The following is a 19,292-nucleotide window of genomic DNA, read 5'->3' as shown; positions in this document are numbered from 1 at the left end:
TACCCTTCTACTTTTCCATATATTCATTCTATTAAGTTTTGGGAGTTTGATATTGAAATTCCAAACTAAATATCTTAATTTATCTACTTAAAAAATAATTGTAATATATAGCAGAACTATGAGACTTCCCTGGTGGCACAGCAGTAAAGAATTCGCTTAAAAATCAGGAGTCATAGGAGATGCTGGTTCAATCCCTGGGTCAGAAAGATCCCCTGGAGGCGGCCATGGCAACCTACTCCAGTATTCTTGCCTGGAGAGTCCCATGGACAGAGGAGCATGGTTGACTATAGTCCATGTGACTATAGGTCACAAAAAGTCAGACCTGACTGAAGAGACTTGGCATACATACACGCATAGAGGAACTATATGTAACTTTCCAATTTCCAAGTCTCCTGTAAATGTGTTATCATCCTTTCATAATTTGAAAAATTAAAAAAAAAAAGAAAAAAGTAAAACCCATGGCTATTTAAAGAAAAATCTCTGATTTCATATGCACAAGTTTCACTAAACTCAGTTAAAAGGTTCAAAAAATTATTCCATAAATTTTATAATCAGAGAAATCAATATCTTCAAAATATCTTTTACTTCACACTATAAAGGTTTACTCTTTCTTCTGTCACATATCCATTTGCAGCCATTATTGAATACATGACGACTGCCATGATTTTAAAAGTGAAAAAAAATGTTTAAGTAAACCAAAATAACTGAAAATAACACAAAGACTGACATGGATTCATGTAACAATTACAGGGAAAAATGTTTCGTAAGGTAAAACAAGCCATAAAATTATGTTAAGTATTGAACAAAATCTAATCACTCACTTAAAATATGCATTCATCATCCTCCTTTATCCTTGAAAATAGATGCACTGGATGTATCTGAGTTAATATTCAATCAGTTGTCCAAAAAAGGAAATTTTTTTCCTGTTACTTCTAGACAGTCCAAAGCAGACAATATTGCTTATTAAATTTAAAACAAATTTCTAAAGCTTAAATAAAAATTTTTGATTAATATTTTTAAAAATTAATTAAAAATTAATTTCCAGATAGGGTCTTTTTAAATCGAATTTGTAACATATCAGTGAAATGTAGTAACAGAAGCAATTATCAACTTCCTATAAGAAGATGACCATTTTAGGGATATGATCTGCTTAAAACGTATGTAAAGCCTATGTAAAATCAGTAATTATGAAACTATTACTAACTTACCTATACAACAGAAATTATATTAAAGAAATATTGTATCTGTCCTTCCTGTAAACAAAAGAGAGGGAGCTGGGACTGGATTGGGATAATCAATCATAATACTAAGAAAGTGCTAAGGCCCTATTCCATGCTTTTCATAATAATCAGACTGTACTTTAGAAATACTTTTAAAAATTAATATTGGACACTGGACCAGCAAGGTAAACGTTCCTACTGAATTCTAAGATGGGATTAAGTCAGCTTAAATGCTAAAATCACTGGGGGAGGCTGATGGTAGATACACTATTGGTTGCTTCATCTTGAAATTGTTAATATAAAGAATCATTCGTATTGAGCTGCTTACATGCTCACAAATGCAAAGTAAACTTTTAGCTGACTTTTGATGTATTTTTCTTTATTTTACATGGTTGACTATGAACACATAGGAATTAATTCTGTTTTTTTATTGCTCTTCTTTATGAGGTTGTGATTTCTAGCTAAGAAATAAAAGTTCTCCCTTAAAACATGATACGTGTATTTAATTCTAGTCACATGCAAGAAATATAAAATAAATTCCTAAGCTTAAATTAGTGAATTCTAATAGGATTTCTATGCTTGTCAAGCCTAGAGTAAATGATTCAATAAGATATGGGGACAAAGGGAATAAATTATTGAATGAAAATAAACTATGGCTAGAATATAAAATAAATATAAAACAGATCTTTACACATAAAGGTGGCATGAGTGAGAGTTATTTTTAATAGATGAAAATATGTTCCATTCCATTTAATGGCAGTACTCTTCACATTAATGATTTTCAAAGATTTATTTCACTCTAGAGAAAAACTTTAAGACTACGACTTGCAAATTACTCATACTACTAATTAGTCAATCATTTTCTATTTCTCAGTTAGTCTTCAATTAAGTGTAAAATCCTTTGAAAATTAAAAACATTTCATGTCACTAGCTCAAAATGACCAACATGTTTGGAAACACATTTACGAACACTTACATAATGCTTATTATCTGCCAGACACTACATCATTTAAATACATAACTTATTTAATATTCTCAAGATACTATTACTACCCTGGGCTAGATAACTTGTTTATATAGCCAATACCAAGTGGCATCCTCGGGATTCAAACGCAGACAATCTACTTGGGAGACTACATTTAAAGGCTACTCTATCACACTTCTTCAGAGAAATGCTTCATCCAGGGACTGCTATGCATTTGAAAGCCATTGTTTAAACTACAAGCAGTCAGGGTTGTTCAATGTGAAAACTTTTTGCTCACTATGAGAGTGAATGTGTGAATTTCAAGCAGCTAAAAAGGAAAGTGAGCATAAGAAATATGGGAAAAGACTGCACCATATAAATGTTATAGAAACGTGCTTAGTGCTTAGTCGCTTTGCACAGTTGTGTCTGACTCTGCGGCCCTATGGACTGTAGCCCTCCAGGCTCTTCTGTCTATGGAATTTTCCAGGCAAGAATCCCTACCCAGGGATTGAAGGGAGTCTCTGAGTCTCTCTTGTCTCCTGCATTAGCAGGTGGATTCTTTACCACTAGTACCACCTGGGAAGCCCTTAAGAGTAGAAAAGGTGGCACTTAAATATATTAGCTGTGGTTTCACCCCAAAAATAATCAAACATGACAAAAAAGCATACAGTCATATTTATCATTCAACATCATACTACCTAAATTTTGTACATTAAAAAATATAATGAGAAACTATAGTAGTATCCCCCATAAATTATGCCCAAAGATAACTCATTCACCTTGTCCTAAAATTTAAAGACACTTTATCCTAAAATAATTAACTGATCAAATTGCTTAAACAATTCAAAAAATTCACATACTTAGGTTTCTATGGAGGAAAATGAATCTTGGAGAAAATTTGACATAATTTGTTTTCAGCTTTTCAAATAAAGGAAGCACAGAGGTTTAACTCTATGATACTAGCTTGAAGTCAGTCAAAAAGAAGCATGACTCTTAATAATTGTGTATCTACTTTCCTTTGAAGGTGTCTCTGAAAGGAGCAATAAGAGAGAGAGCAATGTACATCTTCTCTAGAACTGAATTTCAAAGGCTTTATTTGGCCCTTCTTCTACATAGGAAAATTTAGAAAACTTTTTGCCTCTTATTTTCCACTGTGAGATCCTAAAGGCGAAAATGAGTTCAGGCTATGCAGGTCCCCATGTGGTTTTAGATGCAGTAGCAAGGAATGTAGGACACAAAGGTCTATATGATTGCCTGCAGTGAGCATTAGTGCAAATTTTAAAAGAAAAAAAGAAAAACCTTTAGCACTTCAGTACAGATCTCAGAATCACTCAAGAAACTTCCTTCAACGGCATCCATTACATTAATGAGATCACAGAAGAGAACTAGTTTAGAATTAAATATTTTGGTGATAAAAATGTATTATTATAATCTAAAAAGCCATAGTTTATAAAAAATAATAGGATATGAAAATAAATGGTATTTTTCATATATGACATCACTGTGTGAATTAAAAGCAGTTTAAATTTAAAAGGGAATCTCTTGAATTAAATGGTTTTCAAAAATGCCTTTAAAAACATTTAAATTTTTGTAGAAAAATTACATCTATTTGTTTAGTATGTCTAAAAATTCTGGTAGTTTACCTTCTTTTAAAATTATGATTATTTAATCTTAAAACAACTGTAAAGGAAAATTGGCCAAACATGTAAATAAAAATTGATTAAACAATGCAATTTTATATGGTGCACGTTTTAATAAATACTCTTGTTATGCAAATTTCTCCTTTTCTTTGCAAAATCTGCCTTAGTTTACCTGATTATGTATGTAGTTTCTATATAATACACAGTGTTGAATATTCAAAAATCAGCTATCTATTAATATTTTAAATAACTGCTAAACAAACCATGTTTAAGTTTTTCAATTATGTTAGTTTATTGGATCTCTAGAAATAAAACTACAGGGCCAAGAATTTCTATGTATTTTTCCAGCACGTGAAATCGGTAATGAAACCCAAGACACATAGACACTATATCTAAGGTTCTGAAATTTTCACTTTTCTTACAATGATAAAGTAAACCTATCTATTATTTGACAAGGGAAAAGAAAGATTTCGACAGTGGGAATAGCATATGAATCACCACACATGGAAGAATATAAAAGCAGATTATATTTTCCACAAAAGCTAAAAGAAGCAATTATTTTTGTTTCTTGGTCAATAGAGATTCAAAAGGTGAATCAGGTTCCTGTGGGAGTTCTGTGAATATCATTATAAGCATCAATCATCAATGACCCAGTGAAATCCAGAACTAAAGGTTAGTACAGAATGAAAAGAAAATTTCCCTAAATATATCACATTCAGTCATGCCTGACTCTTTGCGACCCCATGGACTGTACAGTCCATGGAATTCTCCAGGCCAGAATACTGGAGTGGGTAGCCTTTTCCTTCTCCAGGAGATCTTCCTCACTCAGGGATCAAACCCAGGTCTTCTGCATTGCAGGTGGATTCTTTACCAGCTGAGCCACCAGGGAAGCTCAAGGATACTGGAGTGGGTAGCCTATCCCTTCTCCAGTGGATCTTCCCCACCCAGGAAATGAATGGGGTCTCCTGCACTGCAGGTGGGTTCTTTACCAATTGAACTATCAGAGAACCCCAAATATATCACACTATATATGTCTGTACTCCATGAGTTCTAAAAACTATAATCTTCTAAATAAAACCTAACATAGAAGTTGAATATCTGAGACTGTCTTGGATCAATTCATGGAAGGATTTACATGAGATCTAGTCCAGGTACCCGTCTTACATATGAATCCATGGTATGTAGTCACTGGCCTCTATAAATACTCACAATTATGGGAGCTAATGAGTCCACAGTATAGTTAACAGATTTTTTTAAAGCTCTGTTAAAATCATCTTAATAAAAGTAAAATGCTTCATCCTTTAAAAATTTCCACAGATTTGTCTTATTTTTGCCCTATACATAATCATAGGGTAGTATTTAATGATAGCTTTCATGCCTTCACTTTTCCAAGTTAAAGTCTTTCCACTGGATTTTATAGAATAGATTGACAATACCCCCAAAATCTCCCTTTCTTTCTTTTCTAGCTGCTAAAGCAACAGCCTGTGAAGGTCCATCTCAAAATAGTGTGCTCAGAATGAGTACATTAAAATGTGGTCATAATTACAAACTTCAGTGGGATAAACACTTCCCTCATTAGGCTACAATCAGTCCAATTTATTAATAAAAATATCTTAAAGTTGGCAGCCATTTTCCACTACAAATACCAACCTTGTTGTCAATAAAACCATGGTCATTAATTGTGACATAGACTTCTGGATTCAAAACCAGAATTTCACATTTGTATCTATTACTATAAAATAGTATCATGACATCAAATATGCTAACATTAATGCCTATATTCGAGCCTCTGGTATGTCATCTTGGAAAACAGTAAGATACTCTATTTGCTTTCCTACCAAACACATTCTTCAGGTTCATACCGTATTTAACTCTGTGGTCCGACAAAGAAGTCAATGTTCACATTAGCCTATCTCAAGTCATCAGTCACTAACACTCAAGAATCCCCAATTTAAACTTTTTTGTATGGCAGTTTACATTTAAGAAATTTTGCCTGAGGTTTCATTTTTCACTGACTTACTTTTAAAACTGGTTTATAGACAAGAATATCTCCCTAAGAGATATTGTCATGCAGGCAATGACATGCTCAATTCCATCTTTGAATCCGAACAATGTGTCACCAACAACAAATCTTTCGATTTGTGACGCATATACATACATGTCACACAGGATTATTAATGTGAGCTACAATGCAGTCCCATGTGAAAAATGAAGATACACTATTTTATTCGAGCTAAAGTTGTCCTCTTTCCAAGAAACTTTTATCTCTCTTCTCTACTTCAGGACCAGCATTTTCCTACAGGCAAAGACAGTTGCGAGAATTCTGCAGGATCCCATCACAGCCTTCAGCGGAGGCTCATCTAAACCAGGTTGGAGCTGACCGGATCCTCAGTCGAAACCAGAAGGGTTTTTCATCCAGTTCCTCCTTAGAAACACGCCTCCCTCCCCGCCCCTGCCCAAATCCGAAGCTAGAGGGGAGTCCGACCATAGAGAACTTCCACTCATGAAGACAACCCCATAGTAAAGAACATTCCGGTAACCGCGTCTCTCCTCCGACCTCCAACTCTAGAACCCGCAGCTAGCGCCGCGCCTTCCTCGCAAGCCGCCTCCCGCGGGCCGGCTCGGGGTGAGCTCCCGAGTTAGTCAGTGCGCACGTGACGCGCGGTGCCCACATGACACGACCGTGGGCGGGGGAGGGGGACAGAGGAGCGAGGCAGGGAAAAAGTTAAGGCAGACCCGTCAAAGCGCCCGAAGCAACCTGCCCCTTCCCTTCTTTGTCAATTAGTGGCTCAGGGATCCCCAAGGTGTCTTCAGTACAGCTACCGAAACGGAGGGCGCCGGTCTCCGTTTGCCCCGTCACCCCCTACTCCTACCGGCCCTGCTGGTGATGCCGCTGCACCCTCAAGTTGTTCCTTCCTCTCTTTCCTGCCCTCCTTTTTCGTTTCTGCCTTCTTTCCTTCCCTAAAAGCTCTTCATCCATTGCAGGCCATGCGGCTGACGCACATTCAATTGCCCTGGGAGCTCGCCGGCACCGCCGAGGTCAGACAAGGCCGAACACCTACCAAACGGGAGGGGGTAACTGCGCAAACAAAGTTGCACGCTGCACCGCAACCGCCCCTCTCTCCCACTGAGCCCCCCATTCTGAGCCCCGGCAAAGCTCACTTGCTCTGCCGGTTCTCGATCGACCTCACCCCACTGTCGCGCAACACACCCCCTTCCACACGCGAGCCCACCCTTCCATGATGCCCCTGCGCCTGGAGCGGTCCAGCCTCCTGGTAAAGCACCGAGCCAGCCGCTGCGCTTACCTTGCTTGACACACTTGAGCCGGAGGGGGTCCTTGCAGTGTTTGATCACGGCCAGCACGTCCCTGATGGTGAGCCCCGCCACGGGGGTCTCGTTCACTTCCAACAGCAGTTCCTCAGACACCAACTTGCTTCCGCTCTCATAGGCCACCTTGCCCGGCTTCACCTCTCCCAGGTAGGGGAACTGTCCATTCTCGGCGCCCCCCTTCAGTTCAAAACCCAGCTGACCCTCCGGGTTCCTGCCAATGACACTCTCATGGACTTTGCTAGTCCAGTGGCTTTTCTTTTTCAAGCTTTTGGACATGGCAGTGGGGTGAGTCGCCTCAGCTCCTGAGGGATTCCTTTGGGGTAGGGGAGTTGGTGCTGAGAGAATGAGGCTGGAGGAGCCAGGGGGCCAAGAGGTGAGGAGAGCAGACTTTGCCTTCCTCCCCTCTCAGTTCGGTGCTTTCCCTCTTCTTTGGATGGAGTGTGGTCGAGGAAGGGGGAGGATGACAGGGACGGCTGGGCAGAGGTAGGAGAGCTTGGGTGAGGTTGTGCTGTCCCTTGAATGACACTCAAGGCTGTGGCCCCGCAGCAGAGGAGAGCTGTGGTGGCGGCGGCGGCGACGGCGGCAGCGGCAGCCTGAGCGAGCAGTAGCCGAGCTGGTGAGCGGGTGGAGTGGGGGTGGGGAAGGAGAGTAGGGATGCCGGGGGCCACTCCTGCGTGGTGCGAGTGGGAGCGCGCGCGCGCCTGAGTGTGTGTTGTTAGCTGATATCCATGGTAGCTGCAGTGGCAGTGGCAGGGTCCGCGCGCGCGAGCGCGCGAGCACGCGCGTCCGAGTTGTACTGTACTGGCAGCAGGGGAGGAGGCTTAGCGCCCATGAGGAGGGAGCGGACTAGAGGGGGGAGGAGGGGCGCGCGCGCGCCGGGTGGGGAGCCGCTTACTGCTGTCTCCGCTCACCCCCACCCCCAACCCCCTCCGCAGCTTGACCCGGTAGTGAAGGCTCAGAGAGAGGCAGGCTGGGTCCGCCTGGCAGCCTACGAGAGGAGGCGGGAGCGGGAAAGGAGGGGAGCCGAGGCCCGGCATGGGGAGGCCGGCAGGAAGGGCTGCGAGCCCAGCGCGGACCTTTCTTCAGCCTCCCGGCGGCCGAACGCAGCGCCAAGCTGCTGCGCTGTGAGGATGCCCTGACTCAGCGCCGGACGCTGTGGCTGGTGGCGCCGCGAGCCTCCGGGCGTCGGATCCCGGCATGAGAAAGGGCAGAGCTGTGGGACCCGCCCGGCGTGCCCTCGCCCGGGAGAAGGCCTGGGCGCTGCGAGCCAGGTGGAGGCGTCGGAGTTCACTAATTAGACAGGCTTCGTCTCTCACGTTTCAGTCAGACCCGTCTCAGAGTTCTCAGAATTCCTGTCAGGGGAGAGTAAAGTTAGAACTGCAGGCTGGTTTTCCTGTCAGCGCCCGTACCTCGGGTGCAGAAGGGAACTTAGCGGAGGGCTGTCTGGTGAAAGGCATTCCAAGCACCGCGGGGCAGGGGCTTCACTTTTCCAAGTTGGGAGAGGCGGGAAGCAGTGGGGTGGGGGCAGCCGCGGTGAGCAGCCTCCTCAGAGAACTGGGCAGTTTCACGCGGGATCTGCGGCGAGACCGCGGGGCACGCCCTCGTCGCGCGCGCCCTCACAGCCGGGCTGGGAAGAGGGGAAACCCTAAGCTGCCCTGAGGAGACCACCTCCTGCCACACTGAGGGAGAAGGTTCGGAGGGCGACCAGAGCGACAGAACCGGGGCTGAAACTCAGCTCGCTGGTCCGCCACCAGGCTTCTTTACCTTCAGCAAGTTTGCAGCCGGGAGGTGAGGTGACGTCCGGGGCGCCAGGATCCAGGAGGGCCGCTGATTTTTACTCAAAGGCTAGTTTTGTGTGAGATGTTAGGAGTGATTTTTAAAATTCCTGTAACTGGTAAATGAGTTCCATTTGCTTTACTTTCAAATGATACTTTAAAAAAAAAAAGTTGCACACCCACTCGTCTCTTTAAAGCAAAGCATGAAAAGCATTGAGCGGTAGGATTCTAGCTGTCTGAGAAGACAGTGTGGGAGGCAAGCGGAACAGTTAAAAATGCTTAGTCGACCCAAACAGAAAGACCAGGTTTGAATTCAGGCTCTGCTACTTAGCAAGAGTGTGATCTTGAGTAAATTGTTGACCTTTCCGTGCCTTAGTTTCCTTATTTGTTAAATAGGATTGAAAGTATTAATGTGACAGAACTGTGATAAAGATGAAACCAGGCAAATGTATGCAAAGTGTTTGCCTGACATAAATGAGTAGGCACTCAAAATGATAATTTCCTCCTTTTTGCTTCTCTAATGTAACTCATAGTTTGGGGATATGGGGGATCAAAAGCAGAACCGAAGAAATCTTTAAAGAGATGATTTAACCATGTCTTTTTTTTTTTTTTCACTTGAGAAAATGAGTCCTGGATAAATTGGGTTTGATTGATGATTATTCAGTGAGCCAGGGACAGTGCCAGGACAGTGCTCACAATGTCCAGGTGTGAGCAATGCATTTTGTACCAGTTTCACCCAACAAATTTGGGTTTTAGCATTATTAGACCCAATCCTAAATGCAAATTAATAATGAAAACAGAACACGGGATGAATTTTTAAACACAACATTATAAATGTTAGTATTACCCATGCATATTAGCTTATAAATGGTCCATTTACTAACGAACATGTATGGCTAATACTAACACTTATAAAGTTTTCCTTTTGTCATTTATTTTTAACATTTATCACGAGTTGTTCTATAGGCTTTACATATATTAATTTATTTCTCCTGGCATCTTAATAAAGTGTATATTATTATTATCCCCTTTTATAGATAGGGAAACTGAGGTGTACGTAGATTAATTTTTGCAAGGCTGCAGATTTAGTCAGTGGTGAAGCTAATATTCCGACTCAAGTGTTTTGACTCAAGACATGGTCTCAGTCACTGCGTTGTACACTCTTCCTGTGAAGTTACTATATATCATACTAGTAGTCAGTATATAATGTCCCAGAGGTTGGGTCTGCATTTTATTGTAGAGGTATTTAGGGAAAAAGAAAACAAATGGAGTAGGAATTTGATATAAAAGCATTTTACTGTTAGGACCCAAGAGAGTCACTGAGGTGTGTGCCAGCTAATTTAGTGTTTCACAGCTCCTAATTCATCTTCTTTGCCCTGAATTGTGATATTAGAGCGGTAACCTGTAAACATTTCTTTGTTTTCAGTTGGTTCAGTGTTAGCACTTGTCAATAGAAGATGCTGGAGGAACACTGTTTATAAAAGGGTCTCTTTTCTTGTTTCCAGTGCTTTTCTTCTTGCTCCTGTGGTGTGGTGGTCAGTGAGTGGCTTTCTGGCCAGCAGTGTCCTAAAAACCAGTATTGCACACCCTCCAGTAATTTGGGCCCAATCCCCAGTGTGTGGCCTCCTAGCAAGCCTCACCAGCAACCCAGATGATGGCTTCCTAGGACATTTCACTGGTCCCCTACCTGGTTTTCTCACCAGCCCAGTTTGTGACAGCTCAACCAATTTCTTCAATATCAAATGGGCCACAGCCACATTATCTCTGATGAGGACTATCTCTCAAGCTTTGTAGAATAGAGAGCAAAGATGGGGATGCTTCTTCTAAGTTGTTCATCCATGAGTACTCTCCCACAACTCTGGAGCTAGTGGCTGCTCCCTTAATCCACTATTCCTTTATTCTTTAGTGATAGCTTCTCTCTTAAAAGAAGAATTAGTAGTTAATAATTCTTCATATTAAATTTTCCATATTCTAATTTTGGTATGATTTCTGTCTCCTGACTGGACCTTGACTGATACAAGGTATAAAATCATGTAGACCTCTGAAGAATGCACTTTCTTGAAAATTAGAAGTTGGGGTCTTGCCATTAGCTGTGCAGCCTTAACTAGTTCACTTACCCTGTCAGAGCATGTTCCCTCATTTGTAACAAGGGGGTAAAAATATGTGACAGGGTTGCATGAGCATCATGTAAAATTGGATGGTCTTTGCTGCTGCTGCTACTGCTGCTGCTAAGTCGCATCAGTCGTGTCCGACTCTGTGCAACCCCATAGACGGCAGCCCACGAGACTCCCCGGTCCCTGGGATTCTCCAGGCAAGAACACTGGAGTGGGTTGCCATTTCCTTCTCCAATACATGAAAGTGAAAAGGGAAAGTGAAGTAGCTGAGTCGTGTCCGACTCTTCATGACCCCATGGACTGGGGCCCACCAGGCTCCTCCCTCCATGGGATTTTCCAGGCAAGAGTGCTGGATGCTCTTTGCTGCTGCTAAGTCGCTTCAGTCGTGTCTGACTCTGTGAGACCCCATAGACAGCAGCCCACCAGGCTCCCCCATCCCTGGGATTCTCCAGGCAAGAACACTGGAGTGGGATGCCATTTCCTTTTCCAATGCATGACAGTGAAAAGTGAAAGTGAAGCCACTCAGTCGTGTCTGACCCTCAGTGACCCCATGGACTGCAGCCTTCCAGGCTCCTCTGTCCATAGGATTTTCCAGGCAAGAGTATTGGAGTAGGGTGCCATTGCCTGGATGCTCTTTAAATGCGCTTAAATGTGAATGTACTTTAAAACTGTAACATACTATCACAATTAAAGGTTTTAGTTCTCAGTGTAGAAACAGAATAGCAAAGAAGGAGATATTTTAAGAAAAAAAATTTAATTACTTGCATTCTGGGAGATTGTTACATTGTTTCCTGGTTGTAGAAGAGACAGCATTTCATGTAAGATTTATTATCATCAAATAAATATATTGTTTGTTGATTGGTTTGCTTTGCCTAGCTTTTCAGAGATGAAAGCAAGCAGCTGTGAGTCTTTAAGTTGCTCAGGTTTTCAGGTCTCTGAAAAATATGAGTGAAATTATGACCATTTTGAAATGTTAGATTCAGACTAATTTGGTTACTTTCTGTTCTGATATCCTTCAGATTTGCTTTATTTCTCCTTTGTCTCCTTTACCCTTTCTGGGATGAATGCCTCTGTCAAGAAATAATATTTGTTGCTGAGCACTCTATGTCCAGAACATAGCATTAGATGCAAAAGAAAAAATAGTTTAGGAATCTTAAAAGTTAAAGAAAGAAAAGCATGAGTGTTTTCAAACCTTAAAATAGTTCTATGAGATGTATGCTTGCAGCAGACCTAGTCGAGTTCCATCCTAATTCTTTAGAATCTCTTTGATTGGATTTGCCTTACCCCCAACTTCTGTGTTCTTTTACTTCTCAGAGTCAGCCCCTGAGACTTCCTCTGGAAGACTGCCCTAAAGCTACTAGACCCATTTTGCCTTCAGGCATAGAGAGCCAGAGAGAACCACTTGGGAGTTCACTTCCCTCCTAGGACACCACTTGCCAAGGTCTTCCCTACACAGTATAAAAGCTTCTAGTAATAAGAAAATCTGAAGTGTAATTTACACCCCACGGCTCCCTTGCAGGATCATGCTGATGCTAGGATTTTGCCTGAAATCACTTCCCTATCTTGCTTACTCTCTGATTTATGTGTTTTTTCCTGAAAGTGTTTTCTTAATGAAACACTTGCCTACAGTCCTCGTCACAGAGTGTGTTTCCGGGGATCCTGGCCTAAGATTGCTATTCCTTTTTTAAGATGGGGAAACTGAGTCTCTAGTACTTTAAATTGCCAAAAGTCTCATTACCAATAAGGGGTGAATTTGTGAATGATCCATGTCTGTATAACTCTAAAACTCCTACTTCCAGTGCTTTATTACATTTAAAGTCCCTAATACTGAGTATTTTAAAATTTGACTGTCTGAACAGAGGTGGACACAAAGTTCAGCAATTGATTGATCAACAGATATAAAAATTATATTTATCTATTAAGAAATCTTTAAGTATATGAGAAGAAAAGATAAAGAACCATTGACAGTAAGACCTAAGTATGGTATATCTCACTTAGGAAAACCTTCACTTATAAAGGGTGAAACCTTTATACAGCTCTGCCTGACCAGAGCTCTGATGAAGATATGACTACATTTTAGAAGAAACTGTAAATGTTCAATGTCATTTTCAGTCAGGGACTTTCTTCATGCCAAGGCTGAGTTGGGTATTTGTATTTTTCCTGTTGGTTCTGTAACAAATTTCCACAGAATTGGTAGGATTATGGGGAGGGTGGTGGGAGGGGGGTTCAGGGTTGGGAACTCATGTACACCTGTGGTGGATTCATGTCAATGTATGGCAAAACCAATACAGTATTGTAAAGTAAAAAAATAAAATTAAAAAAAAAAAAAACAATACAGATAGATGTGGAGGCCAGAAGTCCAAAATGGTTCTCACAGGGCTAATATTATATATTGGAGGGGCTGTTTCTTCTGGATCTCTAGAGAATTCTATTCCTTGCATTTTCCCGCTCCTGCAGGGTGTCTGACCTCCTTGGTATGTGGCCCCGTTTCTCTAACTTAAGTGCCAACAACAATCTGTTAAGTCCTACTTATATCCCGTCACTATGACATTAACTCTTCCGCTTACTGACTCTTCTTCTATTGGATTGTCCAAAAGTTCATTCGAGTTTTTCCATAACATCTTCTAGAAAAACCTAAAGGAACTTTTTGGCCAACCAAATACATTTCAGCACTCTTTTGATTATACCAGGCACCCAGGTAACCTAGGATAATCTCCCTAGTTTAAAGTCAGCTGATTATAAGCCTTAGTTCATCTGTAAACCTCCTCTCCCTTTGCCATATAATGTAACATATTCACAGGTTTTAGGGAGCAGAACCTAGATATCTTTTAGGGGGCCATCATTCTGTCTACTTCAGTAGTATACCACATATTCATATCCTCACTGTTTCTAACTTAGTTCAGGTATCAACATAACTACCCTGTATTATGGTGATTAGTTTCCTCTCCCTTTACCTTGAAAACCTCTGATTGCATTAGCTGAGAGAACTTTCTGAAACTTCCTTTTTCTTCTGCTTAAAATTCACTAATGCTGCCCATTAAATACACAGTCAAGTACAAACTCCTTATTTCAGCTTGTTCCTCCTCTGCTCCTTCCTAACTCTGCAATCATGTCTTGCTATATCCTTCTGGAATTGGAACCCAGGACACCCAGCTAATTTGGATCCTACAAAACAAACACCAACAAAAGAAAGCCCTATATAGCACTGTTCTAGGTCCCTTGAAATATCATTAAAAACAGACATTTTAAAGTAGAATTTCAGTAATATTTTGATCAGGGCAGTGAGGTACATTGCCTTGTGTCAGTCCTCCACAGTATTGGGGGCCAGAGGCAGCTGACCTGGGTGTCCTACTAAAGGGTCAGGTCTAGGTCTCCCCTTCCCCTTACAACCCTTTGTTTCATCCATTCTGAATTTCTCAGTTTCCTTGACTCCTATGTTGTTTCCTGATACTTTGCCTGAGATATACCCTCTCTATTTACGGGGCTTGTACTTGCTCACCCTCTAAGACATACCTCTAAGGGCCCTTTTCTCTCAGAAGCCTTTTCTGATTTCTTTTTTTTCCTACTAACACAACTCAAACTCTTATTTATGCCTTATCTTACCCTTTGTGGATACATAACTTCTAACTCACTTATTTTCAAGTCTCTCATCCACAGCAAGAATAGGTGGACTTTTATTTTTAGTTCGTCTTTCCACTCATCATTTTGTACGTTCTCTGGCACAATGTAAATAAACATTCAGTAGAATTCCAGCTAATGATGGATACATCCAAAGTATAAAATTTCATTATCTAACCACTGCTGTAATGTGAATTTTAATGTTTAGTGTTAAACAATTACCTCTTTACATTCATATTAACATCTTAAGAAAATGGAATGTGAAAGAGCATATACTGATGAAGAAATGACAGAATATACTTAGCCCTGAGGCTGAGGTTAAGAAAAGAAGCCAGATTCTTCAAGAGCTTGGAACAGGGTCTGAAAAGTAGTAGTGGTGGTGATGGTGGTGGTGGAGGATAAGTTTGACCTCTTGACCTGCTACATAGTTTGTCCATAGCCATTCCTACTATTAAGCCTTTTTCATTCCCTGTTACAATATTCATACAAAAGTAGAAGTCCGTATTTATAAGGAAGATTTATTTGGCATAGTGCAGAGCTTCTTAGAATTTTCTATCAGAATAACACAATAATGATATACTCACCCATCCACAACCAAAAGTAATCTTATTTGAAGTCTCCAGTTTTCATTTAAAAGTCCTATGAATCTTAAATTATACTCTATGGTAGGATCATATTTATACCTATATGAAATATGACTTTTCCCTCAAACTTTGCCTAATGATGTTTCAGGGGGATTTGCCGTGTTTTGGGGGCCCAGTCCAGTGACTCCATACATACGCACTGTTTATGTTCAGTGACTGGATTATAGGCCAACTCCCAGAGAGTTTGGTCTATAGAGATAGATGTCAGGGGGGATAATTTGAAACCTTGAATCTTTGGCTTAATTTAGCAGAGTGCAAAACATGAGAAGAGGAAAACACTGAACTCGGATTTGTAATATTTTTTACTAAGCAGAGAGGAGAGGAATGATCATTGAAGAAGACTGTGTTCTAAGGTGAGGATCTAATGTTGAGAAATCAGACCTCAGGAATTTAGTGAGGGGAAGGTTTAGGGCCCTAGACTTCTCTAAATATGCATGGAACTGCTTATTTTTTTATTTGCTACCTTGTCAAATCACATTATAGTGCTAATTCTCTCTACCTCAAAACTTCAAATATTTTGACAATTGTAACATTTAGATTTCCATCAATTTTTCATAGAAGAGCAGAATTATTTTATTTTAGTCTAGAATTAATGCCATTGGTTATGCTTATATGTTATATGCTTATGCTTATACGTTTCATAGAACCTTCTTACTATTTTTAGTTTTGGTCTTAGTACTGGGAATATATGGGCCAGCATATATTAGTACTGGGAACGAAAATATGGTCCAGCATCTCCGGATCTCAGGAAATTAATTTCAGTCAGGACTATCAACCAGGCACCTGGCCCTGTGTGAAAGATCTGGGGACAGGCAAAATTTGACTACTTAAATATATGAGAGTATTAGGTCATTTTAGCTGCTAGAATGTTCTGAATGAGATGACTTTGGTCTTTGTAAAGCATCTCTTTATGTGAAATTCATGGACCATGCAGATTATACAAAGTGAGGAAAGAGAACTGCAAGATTGTTTAAATTATTGCTCCATCTTAACTACAAAGTTCACAATGCATGGAGTGAAATTTGACCAGCTCAAGAAAAGAAAGCATGAAAATAATTTGTTCTGAGACTTTAAAGTCATTGCAGTATTTTATGTAAATAATAATATAAGAACTTTTGATGCTTTTGTTACCTTGTTTAACATATGCACAATATATGACAGAATAATACTGGATTGTTATGCAAGCATACTTCTTGAATGTCAATATCTGAATTTATTTTTCTTTTTTATTGTTTTGCTTTTTACTTACATGGTGCCTGTCAATCTTTTATCATCAATTTACTTTCTACTAAGCTCAAAAAGATATTCTTATACCTTTTATACTTTCAGGCCTTCCTTACTAGATTTTTTTAAACACTTCAAAAATTAAGGTACTTGGATTTCATGCCATCAAGTAGTTATATCTGTATGCCCTCCTTTTTTAAGTGAATGGTTCCATTGCTGCCACTTTCTACTTTGTGATTCTAAATCTTTTAACACCATCTTATCATTTTTTTGATGCACTCTATCCTTATAGAAAACACTTATTTATAAAATACTATTTATCTCTTACATTTATAAGTGCTTCTGTTTTTCCCATTATTATTCTTCCTGTTTTCCAAACACACATCTTAATTTATTATTTTTCTCTATGTATCTCCTTAGTATAAGCCTCCACTTTCTAATCAATTCCCATCATAAATTTTTAAAAATTTAAAATATGCTGAATGCATTTTTAACATGATGTCTAATGCCCATGGGCTTTCCACATAGCGCTAGTGGCAAAGAACCCGCAGCCATTGCAGGAGATACCTGAGACAAGCATTCAGTCCTTGGGGTTGAGAAAGATCCCCAGAGGGAGGCATGGCAGTCCACTCCACTATTCTTGCCTGGAGAATCCCCTGGACAGAGGAGCAGGCTATAGTTCATAGGGTCACAAAGAGTTGGATATGACTGAAGCAACTTGGTATGCATGCACTATTACCCATACTCTAAGCCTCTCTATTACTTTTTTTTAAATCATTTTGTTATTGATATAGAGTGACTATAGTTTCCACTTTAATGAAGTAATAAAAGCAAAAAAGGGCACAATAATATCATGGGCTTAATTTTTGTCAGTAGTGGAAAATCTTGTAGGTATAAAGAAAGTTATGGAAATAAAGTGAACATATTCTATCTTGAAATAATAAGGAACAGTCAGATGTGTTTTCTAGGCTTTGGAAAAACATACTTCAAAAATTCAAAGAGAGGTGCATCATGCTTCCCCAGTCAGATTATTGAGAAGCTAAAATGCTGATGAATATTTGGAGGCAATGCAAATGTAATTGTAGTCATACTAATTTTAATAATTTTGCAGACCTCTCCAGACAATATTCTGTATGGTGTGGTTTGCTTTTAACCATATTGAGTGTCCAAAATGTCTTTCAGAATATGATGAATACTTGCGATCTTATCCCACCCTTCTCCCCCATCACATGTACATATACATTCCATATATGTACATATCATTTCATCTAATCTATAGATTCATTGATGCCCAACCATTTACTTGGTTAGGGGATTCTTTAAAAGTCCAGCTTAAATAAACCTTTTATATAGTTTTTATTTATTTATATATAATCAGCTGAAAGTAATCTTATGTACTGAACTCTTATGAAATGCTACCTGATCCTTTTCATCACATTTCTTTCTCCTGTATTATAAAATTTTAGGCATTTTTTTTTTCGCCCAGTCGTGTCCGACTCTTTGCAACCCCGTGGACTGTAGCCCACGAGGCTCCTCTGTCCGTGGGATTCTCCAGGCAAGAATACCGGAGTGGGTTGCCATTTCCTTCTCCAGGGTATCTTCCGGACCCAGGCATCGAACCCAGGTCTCCTGCATTGCAGGCAGATGCTTTATCCTTATGTACTGAACTCCTATGAAATGCTACCTGATCCTTTTCATCACATTTCTTTCTCTTGTATTATAAAATTTTAGACATATCTTAGCCTCACTTATAGTCTGTAACTTGAGAACATGACATGTTCATATTCCTCACAGTCATTGGAGTGAAGGAAAATACATTATAGGAAAAAAGGACATACCTAACTACAATATGACTATGAAAATATCTATTAAGCACAGAATCAACTGACACTGGTAAAGTTAGCCTAGAATTTAAGAATGTATTTTAAAAATCAAGACAATAAGATGTTTGCCATCTTGGAAGATGTTAAAGTTTTGAAACAATTGTCTCCCATTTTAATCTCTGAAGAAAAGTGGACATTCTGGGAATTAGTGAAAGATGGGTGAAAAGCAAAGCTATCATGATTTTTCAAAAAAGAAAAGATCAACTCCACAAACTATAGACTGCATACATTAGAAGGTCAAGAGAAAAATGTCAAACATGAAGCTAGCATAGATTGATGAAAAGCACATCAAATCAAATAAGGTACATTTTTCTTTGTAAAGCATGACTTTTCACTCTAGATTCATTTTAGCTTAATCATTAGGCACTAATGCCATTGCTACTTTTCATAGATCAGCAATGAATACTCAAAGACCAGGCTTCCATCATTCTGTTTAATATCTTTAAGTAATGCTTCAGTTTGCAAATGCTGTTTTAACACATTCTCCATATTTGACTTAATCTGGAATATACATAATTGGCCTTCTCATGAGCACTCTTACTATTTTATATACTCTTCTGATCAACTCCTCCCATTGTTGCTTCATATTAATTTTTTTAGGATCACTCCTGATCCTTTTTCCTGATCCTTTTTCAAAATATCTTTTAAATCATTTCTTGAATAATTCACTGACCCTAAGGTGTTCAAACCTTGAGGACCCACTACCACAATTGTATACTGTAAATTTACAATGCAAATTTAATATGTTTAAATTACAGTACACAGTATAAATAAAAATGACCTCTGAATAAAATATAGGATAGCATTCAAAATTTTACATAAATGTGTGATAAATTTTAGTCCATGTTATTTAAGGACAACTATTAATATTTTTGATTTA

The 19,292-nt window shown here is 39.7% G+C and overlaps 1 protein-coding gene and 1 long non-coding RNA gene across 2 annotated transcripts in view; one reads left to right on the top strand and one right to left on the bottom strand.

Annotated features, from left to right (window-relative positions):
- MAGI2 (membrane associated guanylate kinase, WW and PDZ domain containing 2) overlaps positions 1-7,738 on the bottom strand; it is a 1,493,747-nt gene extending 1,486,009 nt beyond the window's left edge. Inside the window, exon 1 of the mRNA XM_040260742.1 lies at positions 7,130-7,738. Within this exon, the coding sequence (XP_040116676.1) occupies positions 7,130-7,430 (301 nt within the window). The 5' untranslated portion in view covers positions 7,431-7,738. The remainder of the gene's footprint in view (positions 1-7,129) is intronic.
- Positions 211-17,239, top strand: LOC120878131. The gene is made up of 3 exons (XR_005724471.1): positions 211-305; positions 10,246-10,253; positions 17,228-17,239. It is a non-coding gene; the product is annotated as an uncharacterized LOC120878131 (long non-coding RNA).
- Positions 17,240-19,292: the final 2,053 nt, after the last annotated feature.

The sequence above is a fragment of the Oryx dammah genome, unplaced genomic scaffold (assembly GCF_014754425.2).
Source record: "Oryx dammah isolate SB20612 unplaced genomic scaffold, SCBI_Odam_1.1 HiC_scaffold_18, whole genome shotgun sequence".
Classification (NCBI taxonomy): Eukaryota; Metazoa; Chordata; class Mammalia; order Artiodactyla; family Bovidae; genus Oryx; species Oryx dammah.
Note: the sequence above shows the minus strand (reverse complement) of the source record. Positions and strands in the feature narration are given on the sequence as shown.